This window comes from Anolis sagrei, chromosome 5 (genome assembly GCF_037176765.1).
Source record: "Anolis sagrei isolate rAnoSag1 chromosome 5, rAnoSag1.mat, whole genome shotgun sequence".
NCBI lineage: Eukaryota > Metazoa > Chordata > Lepidosauria > Squamata > Dactyloidae > Anolis > Anolis sagrei.
This window is the reverse complement of record NC_090025.1, coordinates 172,403,562-172,425,526: the sequence shown is the minus strand read 5'-3', so window position 1 is coordinate 172,425,526 and position 21,965 is coordinate 172,403,562. Positions and strand designations below refer to the sequence as shown.

Sequence of the window (21,965 nt, the reverse complement as noted above, 5' to 3'; positions counted from 1 at the left end):
TTGCTACTTGGTCGTTGTATCTGATGGGAGTGGTGGCAAAAAAAATCTTGGAGTGCCTTGAACCGTTACCATATTTGTGTCCAATGACAACAATTGTTTTCTTTCCTACAAACTCAACAGGGACTGGGAGCTAATGGATCACAAACTGTGGCCAGTCCTCAGACCACCAAAGAGCCACACTGTTTTACGGTTTACACTAAAACCTGGAACAGATTCATGATTCACTAACATGGAGGCCAGCAGCTGCCAATCAAAAAAATAGAATATCTTAGTTTCTCTTGGTCTAAAACACAGTTGGTGTACCATTCTATCTATAAAAAGGTTACAAAGAACAAACCAAATAGATGTTAAAAGACAGTGTAGCAACATTTGGTGTTTCTTCCATACCCACAGAAAACCATGATGAAAGGCTGCTTTCTGTTTCCATTGAAAATTCAAGGTATGTACCATTTTTCTATGTACTATTTTTTATTTCTAATTTGTTTGTCTGCTTTTCTATGTGTGAAAGGCAGCTATGATTCTTGCTGAAACAACAAAACTGGAAATAATACCAACCTGATCGTACTCTGAAGCTCCTGGATATAAAGGCCAGCCCAAGAAAAGTTCCGCAATGACGCATCCCAGAGACCACATGTCAATTGCTTCACAAAAGGGTAAACCAAGGATGATTTCAGGGGCTCTGTAGGAAAAAGAAGAAGATAGAAAATATTGAACATTGAAAAAACAGCCATCTGCTTATCACTTAGAATGCTATTCTGTACCTGTCAACTCAGAAGTGAAGCCTAGGGAGTTCAAGGAGTTTTATCAACAAGAAAGCAAGAAAGCATTTTTAAAAACAGTTTGCTCATTTTTATACCAATAGGTACTGCTGTCAACTTCTTAAGGGACAGATGTTCTGGGGATCAAGCAGAATTACAAAGATACCGCTTTCTCTATCAGAGCGTCCTCCACGCTGGAGAAAATGTCTGTTGCCCATGTTTGTTTGTTAAGAGGTTAATAAAGGAATAGAGCATATTGTTTTGGGGAAAAAGATATGAACTTCAATATCTCTGCAATATACACATCTGCCACTAGACAGTTGTAGCACACAACTATAGAACAATCTCTGTGTTGTCGAAGGCTTTCATGGCCAGAATCACTGGGTTGTTGTGTGTTTTCCAGGCTGTATGGCCATGTTCCGGAAGCATTCTTTCCTGACGTTTCACCTGCATCTATGGCAGGCATCCCCAGAGGTTGTGAAGATATGTTTGTGTATATGTGTATATACACATCTACACACACCACACAACCCCCATGGAAGGCAGCAAAATTCTTTGTGAACTGTGTGGAAAACATAGCCTTCTGATGTCAAATAATCGATATGAACATCCTGTAATTCTCCATTTGATCACTGTTTGGATCTCAGAAGGGAATAGTGCAGCTTTCAAGAACACAGCACAGCATTAGCTTCAAAGGGAATCAATCACATTTTTGCCAGCCCCTTTCTGGGGGAGTGTGCAAAAACTGCAGTGAGATCCATCTCTCTCGATGTAAAGAAGCTGACTCTGCCCGCCCCACAAGTATGAAGTTATCTTCTCATCCGACAGCTTATTTGACCACACATACTTACACAGACAAAGCTGGTGCCTAACACCATTGCAACAAAAAAGATGATCTGCTAAACTTGTTCTCCTGGCATATCAGTGCACCTATGCAGAGCAAACTGTACCATCTTTCGTTCTCTGAGAAAAAGGACAGAGCATTGTAAACCTAGTTTCTAAACTGGTTACTCTGGCGCTTCCTATTTTTGTTATAATTGCTATTATATCCATTTATTTCCCACTCTTTCCCCAGAACGGGGACTGGAGGCAGCTTACAAGCACAACTAAAGCCTTAAGATAAAAGCATTAACATTAATTTAAAATGGAATGAAATAATTTGTAGAATTAAGATCCTTAAAGACATGTATATTAAAAGGCAAGACTAAATAACAACAGAAATACCTTATAATTTAAAAAATGTTCCCACGTGCCAATGGATAGAAATAAAGAGGAAGCCAGACTGACTTTCATAGGAAGGAACAACCTAGCTAGTGGAACAACCATAGTGAAGACCCTCTCCTAAATTCCCACGGGATGTGATAGCCTTTCGTGAAAGGAAGGAACGGGAATCTAAGCCAAAGTTCTGTTAGCAAATTTATTATTATTATTATTATTATTATTATTATTATTATTATTTCTTGTACTTATTGACCGCCCCTCTCAGCCCGGGGGCGACTCGGGGCGGTGAACAACAACAAAGAGACAATGTACAGTGAGCCGTGACAATACAAACCAGACAAATACAACATAACATATACTTATACTAAAAATCCGCTTCGTCAAAAATCCTGGGGTCATAGCCAATTTCGTAGTCCTAGTTCATTCCATTGTCATTCCATACACTCAGTTGAAGGCCTGCTCGAAGAGCCATGTTTTCAGGCCCCTACGAAAGGCCATCAAAGAGGGCGCTTGTCTAACTTCAGCAGGGAGGGTGTTCCACAGCCGGGGAGCCACCACCGAAAAGGCCCGCTCCCTCGTCCCCGCCAGACGTGCCTGTGAGGCAGGCGGGACCGAGAGAAGGGCCTCCCCGGATGATCTCAAGGCCCTCGTGGGCTCGTAGGCCGAGATGCGGTCTGCAAGGTATTTTGGGCCGGAACCGTTTAGGGCTTTGTAGGATAACACCAGCACCTTAAATTGGGCCCGGTAGCAGATCGGCAGCCAGTGGAGCTGGGACAGCAGGGGCGTGGTATGCTCTCTGCGCCCAGCCCCTGTTAACAACATGGCTGCCGCGCGCTGGACTAGCTGGAGCTTCCGGACCGTCTTCAAGGGCAGCCCCACTTAGAGAGCGTTGCAGTAGTCGAGGCGGGATGTGACCAAAGCGTGTACCACCGTGGCCAAGTCAGACTTCCCAAGATACGGGCGCAGCTGGCGCACGAGCCTAAGCTGTGCAAATGCTCCCCTGGTCACCGCTGAAACCTGGGGCTCCAGGCTCAGCGACGAGTCCAGGGTCACACCCAAGCTGCGAACCTGCGCCATCAAGGGGAGTGCGACCCCGTCCAGCACAGGCTGTAACCCTATACCCTGTTCGGCCTTGCGACTGACCAGGAGTACCTCTGTCTTGTCTGGATTTAATTTCAGTTTGTTCGCCCTCATCCAGACCATTACAGCGGCCAGGCACCGGTTCAGGACTTCGACGGCCTCCTTAGTAGCAGGTGGGAAGGAGTGACAGAGTTGGACGTCATCTGCGTACAGGTGACACCGCACCCCGAAACTCCGGATGATCTCACCCAGCGGCTTCATGTAGATGTTAAACAGCAAGGGGGACAAGATGGAACCCTGAGGAACACCACAAGTCAACGGCTGCGGCGTTGAACAGGAGTCCCCCAATAACACCTTCTGAGTACGACCCTCCAGAAATGACCGGAGCCACTGCAAAGCAGTGCCCCCGAGACCCATCTCTGCAAGGCGCCCCAGAAGAATATCGTGGTCGACGGTATCGAAGGCCGCTGAGAGGTCCAGGAGCACCAACAGGGACACACTCCCCCTGTCTAGCTCCCGACGGAGATCATCCACTAAGGCGACCAAGACCGTCTCGGTACCATGTCCCGGTCTGAAACCAGACTGTGCCGGATCCAGATAATCCGTGTCTCTCAAGAATACCTGGAGTTGTGAGGCCACCACGCTTTCCATGACTTTGCCCAAGAAGGGAAGATTGGAAACAGGCCGAAAGTTGTCCAATTTAGTGGGGTCGAGTGATGGTTTCTTCAACAGCGGCTTTATAACAGCCTGTTTTAGGCTCGCTGGAATCTTGCCTTCCCGAAGGGAGGCGTTAACCACCACCGTTACCCACTCGGCCAATCCCCCTCTGGCCTCCTTAAGAAGCCAGGATGGGCAGGGGTCTAGGATGGACGTGGTGGGTCTCATTCCTCCAAGTATCTTGTCCACATCCTCGGGTTTCACAAACTGAAAAGAATCCAACGAAATCTGACAAGCAGGTGCTTGTGTCACATCCACGGAGACTGCATCTAATGTGGCGTCCAGCCCAGAACGGATCAAAGCGACTTTGTCTGCAAAGAACCGAGCAAATGCTTCACAGCGCGTTGTCGAGTTGTCAAGGCTCCCCCCGGTGGGGGGAGTTAAAAGGCCTCTGACAACCCGAAACAACTCCGCCGGACGGTTCTTTGCAGACGCAATAGTGGCCGCAAAGAAAATTTTCTTTGCGGCTTTTATTGCCGCGGCATATGCCCTCAGAAAGGACACAAACCGTGCTCGGTTTGACTCGCTTGGGTCCGATCGCCACACGCTCTCTAGAACCCTCTTCCTTCGCTTCATCGCTGCCAGCTCCTCGGTGAACCAAGGGGCTGGTTTAGCTCGGTTACTTGAGAGGGGACGTTCCGGAGCGATCATGTCAATAGCCCTGGTCATCTCCCCATTCCAGAGAGCGACCAAGGCCTCGACATTGTCGCCTGCCGCGGTGGCGGGAAACTCCCCAAGAGCCGTCAGGAATCCGTTCGGATCCATTAGCCTCCTGGGGCGGACCATCTTAATGGGTCCTCCACCCTTGCGGAGGTTAGGGGGCGCAGTGAGCCTAAATCTAATCAGGAAGTGGTCGGTCCACGGCAACGGAGAGATAGACAACTCCTCCACACCGCCACCCTGCTCCCATCCCTGGCAGAAAACCAAGTCCAATGTGTGTCCAGCACAGTGGGTGGGGCCAGTTATTTGTTGGGACAGCCCCATGGTTGCCATGGCGGACATGAAGTCCTGAGCCGCACCCGTGAGGGTTGTCTCGGCGTGGATGTTGAAGTCCCCCAGCACAAGGAGCCGTTGGGACTCCACCGCCAGGCTCGAGACCACCCCCGCTAGCTCAGGTAGGGAGACTGTAGTGCAGCGAGGTGGACGGTACACTAACAGAATCCCTATTCTGTCCCGGTCACCCACCCTCAGGTGGACGCATTCAAAATTTGTGGTCTGCGGGATGGGGCTCCTGGTTAGATGGATGGTATCTCTATAAACCACTGCGACCCCGCCTCCCCGTCCTCCGGCTCTTGGTTGGTGTTGCACGGAGAAACCTGGAGGACAAAGCTGGGAGAGATTTACGCCCCCTGCTTCATCCAGCCAGGTCTCCGTGATGCACGCCAGGTCTGCCCGCTCCTCCAGGATTAGGTCCTGAATCCAAGTTGTTTTCCCGTTGACAGACCTGGCGTTCAACAACACCACCTTCAAGCCAGAGGGCCCGCTCACCTGGTTACACCAAATTACCTTAGGAGACCTATTGGGAATAGTTAATTTGGAAAAGCGGTCCGAATCAGGCCGAATTCGAGGTCTCCTTCTCCCGCATCTCCTCCTTCCCACCACGACCTCTATGGGGGCCCCTCGGCTAGTGGAACACCTCCCCCCCTCCATGCCGCAGTTCTGAGCCATAAGAGTGCTTTCTCCTATGCTTGTTGTTGAATTTATTGGTTCTTGCCAGCATCCCCCCTCCCCCTCCTCCCCCCTCCCTACCACACTCTCAGTCCCAGGCTCCGGACTACCTCCTCTCCCGCCCCCTCCACCACACCAGAGCAACATAAACAATATCCAGAGGGGGGCAGGGGACCACATGGGTAGTAGTAATGCAGGTGGTAATATTGATATAACTAGTTCTTAAAGTACAAGAATTTCAGGAGCAGTCCGTCAATGGGCGAGGATGATCGTAAATTTCTTAGCAGCAAAACACATTCAAAGGCACATTAATAAGGTGCTAGGTCTAAAGTGCTCTACTTAACGATATAAAGTGCGGCACAGAGGGACAGGGCAGGGGTGAAAGTGCTGGTGCAAACTAGCAGCAGATGGCAGGTGCCTAGGTGTTCTAAATCGTTCTTATTGCACTGATAACAGATGACAAACAAGGACTATCGGAAAGTGCTAGTTGATATTATACGATGTTAACTAAATATTGCTATGACCCCGGTGAGACTCTAATGAGACTCTAGACGGTTGGCAAACTAGCGGATAGGCTTCCGGAGTTGATAACTCGGGAGTGGGGCAGCACAGATGGTTAGTCACACTTTGCTCAGTAAGTAATAGCGAGGAAGCCTATTTAAGATCTAATGTATGGGAAGCTCGATGTAAAGCTCGTCCAAGGTGGAGGATGGAGGCGGGCTCGCCTGATGACAAGACGGGCCAGCACGGGAGTAATCGGACCTTCCGTAGACCGCAGCCCGGCTGCAAGCTGGTAGTAGTGGTGGCGGAGGCCTACGTTGGTTTAATCCCAGGCCTGCGTTGGTGTAATCCCCGGTGGCGATGCCCGTCAGCAGAGGGGGCCGTGGCTCCGCAGTTCCGCAGCGGCCCAGCAAAAGTAGTTGCCGTGGCTTGATGAAATGGCGGCAGCGGAGGAGGCGGGCCTTAGTGATGATGACTTGCCGGCGGCCCGGCGGATGTAATGGCCGCGGCCTGTAGAAACTAGCGGCGGCAACCCCGGCAGCAGCCGCGATCCAGCGATGGGGGCGGGCTTCAGCAGCGATGGTAATAATCCAGCGATGGGGCGGGCTTCAGCAGCGATGCTAATAATTTGCCAGCGGAAGAGGTCGCAGCTCCGTAGCTCCGCAGCGGCCCGGCAGATGTAATGGCCGGGCCTGGTGGAAGCTGGCGGCGGCGGCCTCGGCGGCAGCGGCTGCAGCCTGACGATGGGGGCGGGCTTCAGCGGCGGTGGTGGTGGCTTGCCAGCCGAAGAGGTCGCTGCTCCGCGATTCCGCCGCGGCCTGGCAGATGTAATGGCTGCGGCCTGGTGGGAGCTCGCGGCAGCAACCCGTCCCGTGGCGTTTTTGCAGCGGGGCGGGGCGAAGCGGAGCAGGCTCGGCAGCGCGGCTCGATGGTAGCCCGGAGGCCAGCCACTGCCCGATGGCAGCCCGAGGTGACAACTCTGCAACGGCTGCAACACGGCCCAACGGCACAGCAGGTAATAGCCCAGCGGCGGCGGCTCCGCTCGGCGTCTCGGCGGCCGCCCGGCTACAGTCCGGCCCAGCGATGAAACAATGGCGGCCGCGGCGCCGGCCCAGCGGCGGCTCCAACGGCTTCAACGGCGGTAGCCCCAATGGCCCGATGGCCAACGCCCCAGCGGCCCGACGGAGGTCTGAGGTGACCGCGACCAGCGTGGCAAGGGGTCCGACGCCCGGCGCCCCACGGTGACAAGGCTGTGGCTCAAGCGGCCAGGCCTGCCAGGTAAGCCAGCCACAATGCAATGGCGGCTGTCCCCAGCTTTCCTCAGCTCTTAATTCCGGCTTCCTGGAGCCCTCCCGGCTTTAAGCCCCTTTATCAGGAGCCTGAGACCCGGGGGTCTCTCTCCCCTTAATTTGGGGTGAGTTGGTAAAAGGGGGGTTCAGGATTCCTCCGGATTAGGTTGTTGGTATTGAGCAGCTCTGAGTTCCCTGCTGCAAAGACTCTGAATAACTAAATCTAAAGTGAAGCCATGCCAAAGCAGAAATTTATGGTGCAATGGGTTAAACCCTTGTGCCGGCAGGACTGAAGACTGACAGGTTGGAGGTTTGAATCCAGGGATGGTTCAGATGGGCTCCCTCTGTCAGCTCCAGCTCCTCATGCAGGGACGTGAGAGAAGCCTCCTGCAAGGTTGGTACACATCAAACATCTGAGCGTTCCCTGAGCAACATCCTTGCAGACCATCAGTTCTCTCATACCAGAAGCGACACACACAAAAACTATAGAGACAAAGAGAAATACGCCAAAAGAGAGTTGCATAGCTACTTAGAACTAAGGGAACAGGACATTTCTCTTACTTCATTAGGAAAGAAAAAGTTTAAGAACCTTTTAATTTTTAAGTAGGAACATGGAATGCTGAGAAGTTGTTAATTTAGTTCAATACTGTCAACTGGAATGGTTCCTTGGAATTATTTTCTTGCCACATCTGGAAATCCCTAGTATTCCCTGATGATCTTCCATCCTTGGACTAACCAAGTCCAATTTGTTTAGCTTCTAAAAAGATTTTTTTTGTGTCAGTAGCAACTTGAGAAACTGCAAGTCATTTCTGGTGTGAGAGAATTGGCCATCTGCAATGATGTTGCCCAGGGGACACCCGGGTGTTTTGATGTTTTATCATCCTTCTGGGAGGCTTCTCTCGTGTCCCTGCATGGGGAGCTGGACCTGATAGAGGGAGCTCATCCGCACTCTCTCTGGATTCGAACCTGCGACCTGTCAGTATTTAGTTCTGCCAGCACAGGGGTTCAACCCTCCGCACCACTGGGGGCTTCTAAAATAAAATTGGATCAGTGTATTAAGGTAGTATGGTGTTAGGCAACATCACTCACTCTTGTACCAAGATAAGTTTTTTTTCCCCCTGAATCCTGGATGCTTTCTATCATCAGCATCATTCCACCATCATCATTCAACTTTCATTGTTGTTGTTGTTGTTGTTGTTGTTGTTGTTTGCTTTCAAGTTTTTTCTGGCTTAGGGCGACCATAAAGCAAACCTATCACAACCTTTTTTGGGGGCTGAGAGTATGCCATTCATCCAAAGTCACCCATGGGTTTCCATGCCTGAATGGGAATCGAAGCCTGGTCTCCAGAGTCATAGATCAACACTCAAACCATGACACCATGTCAGCTCCTTTTATACCTTGCCTTTCCACAAAAACTGGGATTCAAGCTTGCTACATAGTTAAGTATTACTGAACTCCAAGAACATATTAACAGTCACATAATCTTTTCCAGTGTGACCTATGTACTCCCACAATAACCTCCGGCCATTCAAATCAGAGCATGCAGCAGGCACCTAGAATGGCATGACCATACTGCAAAACACTTCTATTCTACATTCTTGCACCTTCCCCTTTAAGCCTTTTCTACTGAGAGGTAAGAGTTTTGGCCCAGTAAAATATTCTTATTCATCTCCTCCTCCAACTCCACATCAAAATAGTCTCTGCCACCCCAGCACATAAAAGTCCCCCTTTTGCTGAAAACCAAATTATTATCAGTAGATGTATGTGGTCATCCTTTATTCCTCAAAATACACTTTCACACACGAAAGCTCAGACACATTGTTCATGCATCCACAGACTCAAGTAATTCAGTTTAGCAACAAACACAAACATGTGAAAGTCTACTGATCATGAAAGTTGGTTCAATATAGAGATATAAAGAATATTTGTTTATTTTCTCATCCTCAACTAGTAAGGGCGGGTATCTCAGCACATGATAATATCACAATATTTTAAAATCATCATGAGAGACTTAGTGAGAATGAAAATATCAGCATTTTCCCACCCCACATTTGCAATGTGGACTTTGTCCAAAAACCCTGCGGTTCTGCAGTGTTTTCTATACAAGCTAAAATTCTTTTATAAAAAACACTGACAGGCCAAACACACACACACACACACACACACACAATGAACAAGATTCTCATGATTTCAATCACCAGGGAGAAAATGTTTGCATATTTTTGTTCTCATGGGTGAAGTGAAAAGATTGGCATCCCTACTTCTAAATATTTTTTTCGAGGTCCCAACATGCTGTGGTATTATTTTTCCACAATAAGACTATTAGATAATAAAACAAAAACCCGTAACTGTATTTGTAGAAACAAGGTGTATTTGTGTCTATTATTGGCCACTTTCCATGGCAATGTGTTCCAAACAGCAAAGTGTAATGGTGATAGAAATGTCTCTTTTTGCTCATTGCTTTCTTGATGTATGTTAATTATATCTGACTCTTTTCAAGTGATGCAGGCAAAAGATGATTTCATAGCTGGTACTAAATGTGCTTTTCTGCAGTTCTGAACTCTGTAATGTGCGTGTAAAATCTAAACTACCTTGAATCTATTCAAAATATTTCTCTTCTTTATTATTTCCCACACTGGAAACATATGGAAGACAAGTTCAAAGGTGATTCCTGTGTTATGGACCAATGCCATTCATGTTTTCAAAAAAAAAAGAAACCAACAAATGCAGTCAATGAGCCCAAATATAGTGCTGGTCTCTGGAACACTGGAATAAAAGCATTATTGATTCCCTTTGTTATACAGTCTAAGAAAAAAATGTATGTCTATGTGTCCTATTTATGTAATTTTAAAACATTCAAGTTGCTTGGCCCCAAAGCATGTTTATCCCTTTGTTCTTTCTTGTTGTTATGTGCCTTCAGTATTTTCTTGGCCAGATTTATAGAGAAGACGTTTGCTTTCCCCTGAAGCTGTGACAGTGTGACTTGCCCAAGGTTCACCCAGTTGGTTTCCATGGCTGAAAGAGATTCTAACCCTGGTTTTCCAGAATCCTAGTCCAATGTGCAGATTCCACTAACATAAACTCCTTCTATTAACCATAATGAAGGTGAAGATCTTGTGGGGAAGCCCTGCTCTTGGTCCCACCACCGCAGGCGCGACTGGTAGGGACGAGAGATAGGGTCTTCTCAGTGGTGGCCCTTGGCTGTGGAACTCCCTTCCTAGTGGGATTACATCAGTCCCTTCTCTCCTGTCATTTCATAAACAAGTAAAAACTTGGCTTTGGGAGGAGGCATTTGGTCCAGCATAACTATCTGTGCAATACAGTTGGTGTTGGCTTTGGATTGATTAATTTGATTATCTGATTATCTGGCTTTGGATCTATGCACAATAGTTGTATAATGTTTACATATGTTGTTTGGACATGGAATAATGCCACTCATATAAGCTTCCCTAAATTCCCTTTGGGTGAGAAGGCCGAGATATAAATATCGTAAATAAATAAATAAAGACCCTTTCATATTATGAAAGATCTAGCAAGAAGTTAGCAGCCAATTAGAAGCAGGTTTTGTGCAGTTTATTGTCAAGGAACAAATGATAGCACTCTGTGGGTACTGTAAACTGAGAGGAAAATCATAAAGATGATGGTTGTGAGAACTCAAATGCAGTGGCATCTGGTCGCTCTGATGCCTATGGAGGTGCAAATTCACTCTGGGGCTTAGTCCAATATTTAAAGATGCTAACCAAGCTTCTGAGCCTTCTTTGAAGATGAATTGAGCATCTTGAATAACTCCTTTAAAAGGTTATCATGTTTATCACAGACATTGGGCCACTATAGTTTCTACCTCTGAAGTGGGTGAACACCTTGAAGCTCTGAACACCTGTGCTGTAAAATGGAATGTTGTTGTACCTCGGTATATCTGATAAATGCAAATTCAATTTTAGCTGAAACTATATTTATATGTAGTTTCTGCCCTGTTTGCTACCTTTGTTGGTAAGGACTAAAATATTAGCATTACTGTATCCCACCGACACCTTTGCATCACTACATATCCCTTCTTTTTTTAAGAGACCCCAAATGAGACATGAGGATTGCAAGATATCCAGGCATCCTCTGGGCAACGTCTTCATAGACAGCTGATTCTCTCACTCCAGAAGTGACTTGCAGCATGCAACCAAACAAGCAAAACAACCAACAGACCTTTTCAGGAGCAACCACGACAATAATCTCAACATTGAAGGCATGCCAGCTGCCAAAGAACAACTGCTCTATGAACCATGCCGAGATAAGAAATGTGATGTGCTGTGTGTCCAAGAAACACACAGGTAAACAATATGATATACTGCAAATATAATATAAAAATGTACACATCTGTTATGGATGGCAAAGAGCTAAAACCGTCTTTAGGCATTTTCGAAAATTGTGAAAAAGCAGCTGTTCTCTTCCTCTGTTCTGAGTGCTTGTGCTCTTTATTCAGACCGATTACTAAGAAGTCAGGCAAGGCTTGGAGCTAAGTGATTGCTGGGATTTGGTGCTTGCTCTTTTCTATTCCCCTCTTCCCCTTGGAACTGAAGGGCAACAGTTGTCTCATATTGATATAAGAATGCTACCCTCTGAAGACACAAAACAATCAGACTGGGGTCCTTCAAATGCTCTGTTCATAGCCTGCTGTTCTCTCAGTGAGCCACTCTTACTTTGCCATTGGGTGATTCTTGCCACGTTACTCTGTGCCATTGCTTCCCCTGCCTCAGGCAGAATATTTACTTTAGTGACCTGCTCTGTGGAAGGGTAATTTCATTGTCTGGTGTTTCTGTCAGTGAAATTAATTACTACTCGAGCACACCAGCCCCCTTGCCCACACGTCACAGGACATTAAAAGCAACTGCCAAAGATTTCTGAGTTTCCACAGCTTGGCAGTCGTAGGAGGTAGAATTCTGACTCCTAAACCTGTCTTGGATTAGTATATAACACCTGCAGAGGTCTATTGACAAGGGAATGAATTTTATTAGTTCATCCTACTTCCTATCTGGACATCTAAGGTACACTTTTTTAAAAAAATCAGCACAAACCCACACTGTTAGGCTTTACCTCTTAAAAGCAGTACACATTATATTCAAAGGTAAAGGTAAAGGTTTCACCCTGACATTAAATCTAGTCATGTCCAACTCTGGGGGATGATGCTCATCTCCATTTCTAAGCTGAAGAGCCGGCATTGTCCATAGATGTCTCACAAATCATGTGGCCAGCATGATTGCATGGGGTGCAGCTACCTTCCTGCCAGAGTGGTACCTATTGATCTACTCACATTTGCATGTTTTCAAACTGCTAAGTCGGCAGATGATGGGGCTAACACCCCACACCTTGGATTCGAACCACCAACCTTTTGGTTAGCGGGTTCCACAGCTCAGCAGTTTAACCCACTGTGCCACTGGGGGCTACATTACATTAAAAACAGGTTTCAATTTTATTATGCTTTTCATCAAGTTTGAGTCAAATTAATGTATGGGACCATAAATGTGGCAGACTCACCACTGACAGCTGAACATCTGCCATCTCTATGAGACTGATATACCAATTATGTTAACGGCATGCAACAAAATATGCAAATTAGCCATGGCCCAGGGTATGTTCTTGACGGGGCTTTATTGGCTATCCAAGTTACTCATCTTTGACCAGTAATCAATTCACAGCCTGCGTGTCATGGCATTTTAGTTTTATCTTTACTTTGAAAATGGTATTTGTCTTGAAGCCTTCCAAGCTCTCCAGCTTAGCTTTTCAGCCCCTTTTCCAGGGGCTGGGGATTTTGTAGGTCATGCAGAGTTGAATCGCGGCTGCTGAGCCTGGAGAGTGAAATATTTAATAAGAGGAAATGCTCTCCCTCAAACTGTTCACAAAACAGCACGGTACTGCATGTGTTTTGCTATCATCTTTACAAAGTTGGGGTAGTTGCTGTGAGAAGTGCAGTAGTCAGACTATCAGATTTGGGCAGAGATGGGAAATGTGGGTTATGTAAGTGGGCAACTGCTGGAAACTTGAAGGCACAGTAGACACACTAGAGACCTTGAAAGGTCTTAGCCCTGAGGGACATATGTTGTGTTGTTATCATATGCCTTCATGCTGTTTTCAACTTATTGCAACATTAAGAAAATCCATCATAGAGTTTTCTGAGGCTGAAAGTGTGCAACTTTCCTAAGTTCACCCAGTGGGTTTTCGTGGCAAAATGGGCATTTGAACCCTAGTCACCAGCATCATAGTTCAATGCCAGTGGTCTTGGGTATGGTGAAAATGCCACATGTTTCCTAAAGGGCTTTTGATATCATTTTGGGACTTTTTTATATATATAAAAAGAGAACAAGTGATGGTGTTCAGTACTGTGGTGTTGTTGTTGTTTTTATCATGTCAGAAGCGAATTGAGAATACAGTTATAATGTATTTTTAAAAAACCACAAAATTAAAAGACTTTGCATTAAACTAAATTTTCTTTGACCAGAAGCTGGCCACTTGGAGCGCCTCTGGTGTCGCTGTGAGAAGGTGCATGTGGCAGAGCTCAGACTGCATTGTAGTAGGTGGTCTGTGGTTTGCTCTTCTCCACACTCGCATGCCATGGGCCCTACTTTGTAGCCCCATTTCTTAATATTGGCTCTGCATCTTGTGGTGCCGGAGTGCAGTCTGTTCAGCATCTTCCAAGTCACCCAGTCTTCGGTATGCCCAGGAGAGGATATGTCATCCAGTATCAGCCACTGATTGACGTTCTGGGTTTTAGCCTGCCACTTTTGGACTCTCGCTTGCTTAGGTGTTCCTGTGAATAGCTCTGGAGATCTTACAAAGCTATTTCTATTAAATTTTGTTTGTGCTTGTTTTATTTTGATTTTATTTTTTATTTTATTCTATTGCCTCATGTTTTAATCTATGTTTTCCGGGCTTGTCCCTATGTAAGCCGCCCTGAGTCCCTTCGGGGAGATAGAGGCGGGGTATAAAAGTAAAGTTATTATTTATTGTGTGGAACAGAACAAACAACTCAGCATCAGTATGCTTGGCCACAATGCCCTGCCTCAAGCACAGAGGAAGAACTGTTTAAAGCTACAGACGATGCAGTCGCTGTTGCCCGTTATCGGTCTAAAACGATTTATATGATTGTGATCCCTTTGTTTTATCTACTTTAAGCTTAATTATTTATGCAACACTTTTGACCCAAAATAAATAAATATTTTTTCCCAAAAAAAATTGTGCTATTAAATATGCCCCTCACCTTACAATGACACCTTCAATTCCTTAATATGTAATGGGGCCACAAAACCAGTCCACTGATCTCACTTTGCCCAACCTTGCTGATCAAAAAAGTCCTTGGGGTTTGAATCTAGGCTCTAGGATACCACTATTGCCTTTTGAAATCTGCAAGTATAATGGCAACTAGTTATGTTGAACTGCCAATTTACTGGAAGGGGACCTTAGAATTATAACAGTTTTTAAACCAACTTCTCAAAGCTCTGGGATTGCCACAGGCCAATTTATGATTGCTTTCTCTTCTCTGAAAGGCTGCGGGTGAAGACCTCGAAAGCCTTCAGTAAATGGAAAGGAATGAAGTCAGACAACATTTAGGAGAAGGTTTAGATTACAAAGTCTAAGTATAATGTACACCAACTATATATTCTCCAGTGACATAGTAACTGCTAGCCCTGTTTCCATAACTAAAATATTATGTAATTGAGGGTGTCATCGTAAGGTGAGGGGCACATTTAACAGCACTATTTTTCCACATATGTGCACTGTTATTTCTGTCTTCTTAAAACAGAGGGCAGGTTACACAGCAGTTGATTTTGGCCTTGGAAAGTTTAATTTACCAAGTGGTTTCTGGAAGCTGTAATTACTACGGAGTATTTAATAACAAATATGCCATACAGCCTGTGACTGCAAAATTCCAGCTTGACATTTCTGGTTTTGACACCTGCTATTACACTTTAAGTAGTAGCCAGAGTCAAAAGGCCTTGGTTTTTTTCCTATGTAAACTAGATAAACAGGAATTACGATGGTTGTTTTTACCAAAGCAGAAGCAAGGGAATGTGTGTGGAGCAAGGGTACTGATGGATACTGTAGAGCTGACTTCCATATGAAGAGAGAAAGCACGGTGAATCTATTCTGAGTTTCAGTCCAAACTTTGAAAGAACTATCCAAAGCATTCTATTTCCTCCAATAAACTAAAACCTGGAATGGATTCACTGATCTACTGACATGGGAGACCAGCTTCAGTGGATCTCAATGTCTCCAACCACTTCCACAAGTTGATGGAAGTTGGAGTTCAACTGGAGGTAAGAGGACTTTCACCTTTATCATAAAGGATGGCTATAATGGTGAATATTATATTGATCTCACAATGTGCATCAGCACACAACATTTCAGGAGAATCTCGAAGACTCCAATCTCTGAGGACATGTCCATAGTCATCTCTACATCTCTGCCATGTACTAATAAAGCTATTATGGTGTTTAATATTAACCACTTTGAATCTCCTTTGCAAGAGAAAAAGTGGGAAATAAATACATATAATAAATAAATAATTCTAGCTAGAATTACAAAGGTATGGGGCAGGGCCAAATATGGATTTTGTGTAAAAATCCATATTTTCCATGCAAAAAAATATACTACACGGAGAAACACATATGGTTTTTGGTGCAAGACTGGAACATTTTCTGCATTTTTGGTAAAATTCTTGAAAATGCCAAAACATGACCAGAAGGTGCTTGTGATATTACAAGGGGAGGTTTTTTGTGATGTGATACATCAGCATTTCTCAACCTGGGGGCTGGGACCCTTGAGGGAGTCATGAGGGGGGCTTCAGAGGGGTTGCCAAAGACCATTAGAAAACATATATTTCTGATGGTCTTAGGAACCCCTTTGGCAGACAAGGCTCTCCGCCCATCCTTCTCTTCCTTTTTGGAAACAGATAGCAAATCCTGCCACCAACAGCCCTCTTCCTGCTGTGAGTGTAGGTGAACTATAAATCCCAGCAACTACAACTCCCAAATGTCGAGCTCTATTTTCCCCATCTCCACCAGTGTTCACATTTGGGCATATTGAGTATTTGTGAAAATTTTGGTCAGGATCCATCCTTGTTTGAATCCATAGTGCTCTCTGGATGTAGGTGAACTACAACTCCAAAACACAAGGCCAATGACCACCAAACCCTTCCAGTATTTTCTTTTGGTCATGGGAATTCTGTGTGCCAAGATTGGTTCAACTGGTTCAGATTGTTCTTTGATTGTAGGTCAACTATAAATCCCAAAAACTACAACTCCCAAATAACAAAATCAAACCCTACCAGTATTCAAATTTGGGCATATCAGGTATTTGTGCCAAATTTGGTCCAGTGAATGAAAATACATCCTACAAATCAGATATTTACATTGCAGTTCATAACAGTAGCAAAATTACAGTTATGAAGTAGCAACGAAAATAATGTTATGGTTGGGGGTCACCACAACATGAGGAAATGTATTAAGGGGTCGCAGCATGAGGAAGGTTGAGAACCACTGTGATACAGGGATAAGCCTTTGTGATGTCAAAGATGCAGGACCAACAAGGGTTGGGAGGTGGGCTAAATGTGTTCTACATCGGTTGACTATGGAAACAGGCATGAGGGAACTCTGGTTAACATGGGCCCAGAATTTGGATGATCAGGTAATATGGGGAGCCAGAAGCAGGAAAGAAGTAACAACCCAGCCAGCTAAAAAACACAATGCACACAGTGCTACTTGCCACAATTCTCAAAAGGCCTTGCATATATTTTGGTCTTACCTACAGCACACATGACACTTGGTGAGTTTTACCAGATCCTAAACTGCTACTGAGGCTGGAGGAAGGCTGACATCTAGCACTCCAAGAGTTTTTGCCCAGACTCGAACTATTGCTGGCAAGACTCCTATAACAAAAAGCTTCACAATTCACAACACTGGCACTCTACTCCCTATCTTTCTATGAAGTGCATGATGGATCCAAATACACAAACTCTCTACATGCTGCTCCCTACACTCCTGCCTTTTAAGGCATCAAGATTACACAAGTATTGCATGCATGCAAACACTTTTTTGCCCCCATACACAAACCCTAGTACCAGTTGGAAATGAATAGAGATGGGTGATCAGACTTTCATTCCAATTTGGGTAAGAAAATTCTCTCTTCTAGTGTCTTCTTCTTGACCAGAAACCAGAGAAGCAGGGCAATGCAAGCCTGGATGTCACTGCAAAGTTCAGGTCACTTAAGACTTGCTACCTAAACCAGAACTGCAAATGGTACTCTCCAACTCTGCAAACATTGTATCTGGTATCCAAAGCCAGCCATGTTATATTGGCACAAGTAATGGAATATCTACTGCTCCTTCCTAATAGCAGTAGTAATAAGAAAAACGAGAATAAAGGAGAAGGACGAAAGAGGGATTTACTCTCTTTTCATGGCATTAAACCAGGGATGGGCAAACTTTCTAACATGGGAGCCGAATGGTGGACTGGAGCAGGATGAGCGGGCCAGGACGGGGTTCTCCCCAAGTCGCCTCCCTCCCCTTTCCTCCCCTTCCTCTTCTCTTTTGGAGGTAGAAAGTGAAAGAAAGATGGGAAAGGAAGGAAAGAAGGGACGGAGGGAAGGAGGAAGGAAAAAGAGAAGGATGGAAGGAGGAAGGAAAGAAAGAAGGGAGTTAGGAAGAGAAGGATGGATGGAAGGAAGGAGAAAGAAAGAAAGGGGGAAGGAGGAAGAGGGAAGGAAGGAAGGTTGGAAGGGAAGGAAGATGGGAGGAGAAAGAGGAAAGGAAGGAGAAAGGAAAAAGAGAGAGGAGGAAGGTGGGAGGAAAGAGGGAGAAAGGGTGGAAGAGAAAGGAGAAGGAAGGAGAATGAGAGAGGGGAAGAAGGGAGGGAAACAGGAAGGAAAGAGAGAAGGAAGAAAGGATAGGATGGTGTGAGAGAGAAGGGCCTGAGAAAAGAGCCCAAGTGCCCACATCCAGCCCGCAGGCCTGAGTTTGCCCATACCTGCATTAAACCCTTACTGTTTGAGATGGCTGCCTCACTTATGAATGTCTGGCCCTGTCTAATATGCAATCCCTAAGCTAAATGACTAAATGTTTTGATTTGTATGAAATCAGGCAGTTCCCATTAGGTTTTGCACTGTTTAACTTACAGGGTAATCCAGTTAAACGACTGCACTGAGTCTCTATATTGAGAGAAATACAGGATAAAAAAATAGAGTAAATAAATACCAGTAATATTTCCCTTCAGAGAATCACAGCAGTATAGCCTCCTGCTTTAGTCAATGCAGCACGTCCAAACAAATAGACATGTTTCCATTTGAACAGGCTGTAAGAAATCTAATTGCATCAGTGTAGGAAGCAAATAGATATATAATATAGGCAGAGTCTGGAAGGAAAACACCTGTTCATGTTAGGAGCAACTAGAGGGAAACTCTCAATCTCTCTCTTTCTCTCTCTGTCACAAACACACACAGAGTACAAAAGACGGATGTCTTGAGGTGGAAGACACAGCACAGCTGTTCTCTGAAACTAGACAAAAGCTTTAGTTATGGATATTCCCCTTCCCCTCCAACACTCCCTTTCCCTTGTTCACGTTACTTTCCATAAACAAAGGTTGAAATTTCACAGACAAAAATGAATGACGGAAGCCTGAAAAATCCAGGAGGAACAAGATCGGTGCAAAACACCTTCTTTTTCAAAAAGGAATATGAATCACAGCTACATTCTATCAATACACCCATCAACTTGTGTGTTTGATGGCAAAGGCATACAATCTGCAACAATTTCCAGCTGCTGTTCAACAACTAATCTCCCTCCTTTGCAAGTCGATGAAGAAATAATTCCAATAGTTGCAAATTGAACAAAGGAATTCTGTCCAGGAAACCAAAATTAGAGAGTCATGGATTTGCACATTCCACAGTAAACTGTGATTCTTGGTGAACTCAATCTTATTGTTTATGAATATTGGAGTTCAAACTAGAGCAGCTAAACAGGGCTGCTTCTTTATGACTTTCAAATGGTGACTTCCAAACCTCCCAGTCTGGAGTCTTTCATAGAATCACAGAGTTGGAAGAGACCTTGTGGATCATCCAGTACAACCCCCTGCCAAGAAGCAGGAAAATCACATTCAAAGCACATCCCGACAGATGGCCATCCAGTCTCTGTTTAAAAGCCTCCAAAGAAGGAGCCTCCACCACACTCTGGGGCAGAGAGTTCCACTGCTAAACAGCTCTCACAGTCAGGAAGTTCTTCCTCATGTTCAGGTGGAATCTTCTTTTCTGTAGTTTGAAGCCATTGTTCAGCATCCCAGTCTCCAGGGCAGCAGAAAACAAGCTTGCTCCCTCCTCCCTATGACTTCCCCTCACATATTTATACATGGCAATCATGTCTCCTCTCAGCCATCTCTTTTGAAGGCTAATCATGCCCAGCTCTTTAAGCCGCTCCTCATGAGACTTGTTCTCCAGACCCTTGACCCTTTTAGTCACCCTCCTCTGGACACATTCTAGCTTGTCAGCATCTCTCTTGCAGTGCCCACAACTGGACACAGTATTCCAGGTGTGGTTCTCAAACAAGACAAATAAATCAACAACAAACTACAGGTTACTTCTCAGACTTATGAAATGAGGGTCAAGTTGAATGCAACATCCGGGCATAATGATAAACAGATGTTTACTTAGCTATCCATGGTTTGTTTAGCTGTGTCAGCATTCTACCTAATTCACAATAAGACGAATTTCTTCTTTGTTAAACTAGCTTATTGTGACACCCAAATCAGCCTTGTGTGGCATAGTGGATAAGAATCTTGGAGCAGGTTCATACCCCCAATCAATCACAAAACTCACTGGATAACCCCAGTCCACTTATTCCTTTTTCTCTCTGCTCAATCTACTTTACAGAGTTGCTGTGTGAGCAAGAAGAAATAGAGAGGGCTATGTCAGCTCCTTGGAGGAAAAAGGAAAACTAAAACCAATAATATACCTTGGAACTTGCACTGCACAAAAATAAGAATTAGCACTGAAGGCTGAAGCACAAAGAAATGGATTGGCTTGAACAGTAGATGCTCTAACTGGAATTAGTAGCACTTGTACGCACATATTTGGTGCTGGTTTTGAACATTCTTTAATTTGAGAAATAGAGGCTTTAACCAAAGGGCCTGCCTGGAAGGTTTCGTGACTCCTGAGTTTCTGCCTTCTGCTATCATTTTTCAAGGTGTAGCACAATGTGAATAATATCCAGTTCAGTCTTTGAACAGAATGGGGAACACAAATGCCCTAAAAATCCTAGAATGATTCATATCCTGCATACAGCTGCTCAAAGAAATTAGATGGTGGGTCAACAACAAATATATTTGTTTATTTCTCAATGGATATGCATGTATAGAACTATACAAGTCAAAGAATGAATTAATACTCTTTCATTAATGCAGCATGACACGCTGCTGCTGAAGCAATGGGAAAAAAGAGGGGAGGGTGAAAGTACTGGATAAAAGAGGCTATTCAAAGATTATTTCTCCCCACCCCTGAATTGCATAATGCAAGGGTGGGAGAGAGGGAGAAATAATGGTGTGCAAACAAAGGCTCTTCCTATGCAAAATCCTGAAAAAGATGACTCATTACCAACTGGGTGCAACATTCTCCATTCTTTCTGAGGAGGCATCTGACCACAAGGGGAAGAATGGCAATTATGGGGTTCCATTCAGGCCACTGCAATGCAAGCTAAATTTTTGTTCTGGATCATGCAGTTTATGCAAATACAAGCTAGTTTTGCTAGCCTCGGGGCAACATGTCCACAACTGCCAAAGATTTTTCCTGCATATATTTCAGTTAATGTCCGAAAAGATAATAGTCACATGGGAATGATCTCAGTTCTCCATACAGCTCATAAATGCAATCTGAAGCAGAGAGAGACCATGACATGAAAAGAATTGCCCCATTGACCATTTCCCACATTTAACAAGTAAAATGATATGGTCTTTTCAAATTCCAAAATAATTTGAAAATACCAGAATAAAAGTATTGACCAAAAATATAATAATAATACAGGATTAAAAGTACTGAACGTAACACAAAATACGAAGTATTGTTTATGGTGACACTTTTATTAGGGTTATAACATAGAATAGATTAGCTTTATTGTCACTGTACATTGTGCAACAGAATTAAATGCTTTCCCCAGCACACACCACAAAACAACACACTCATCCCTCCACGCCCCAACCACCACTGCACAGCTCTCATTGTCACATCAATGCAAAACCATTAAGTTCAACATAGTCACAGCTCTAGGATAAAAGCTGTTTCCCAGTGTGTTTCCTCCTTGCCCTTGTCACCCTGTATCATCTGCCAGATGGCAATAATTCAAAAATAAAATAAAAAATAAAATGCCCGGTGAGATGGATCCACAAGACTGCTCTGAGCTTTCTTAAAGCTGTAGGACTTATAAAGTTCTTCCAGAGAGGTGAGTGGGAAACCAATGATTCTCTGTGCAGAAGTGGTGACCCTTTGGAGCGGGTTCCTATCTGTCACTGTGCAGCTACCAAACCATGTGCACATGCAATAGGTTATGACACTCTCTATACCTCTGCTGGGCCCTCTTCACCAACACTGCAGTATGGGTACCCCAGGTCAGATCCTCCTTAAAGTGACACCCAAGAACTTGAAACCGGCCACCTGCTCCACTTGGTTTCCATTTATGACTAAGAGCTGGATTTCTGGTCTGTTCTTT

At 44.9% G+C, this 21,965-nt stretch overlaps 1 protein-coding gene across 3 annotated transcripts in view; it reads right to left on the bottom strand.

Annotated features, from left to right (window-relative positions):
• HIPK2 (homeodomain interacting protein kinase 2) overlaps window positions 1-21,965 on the bottom strand; it is a 212,986-nt gene that overhangs the window by 55,423 nt on the left and 135,598 nt on the right. For all 3 annotated transcript variants that reach the window (XM_060776860.2, XM_060776861.2, XM_060776862.2), the window contains exon 3: window positions 556-679. In XM_060776860.2, the coding sequence (XP_060632843.2) occupies window positions 556-679 (124 nt within the window). The remainder of the gene's footprint in view (window positions 1-555; window positions 680-21,965) is intronic.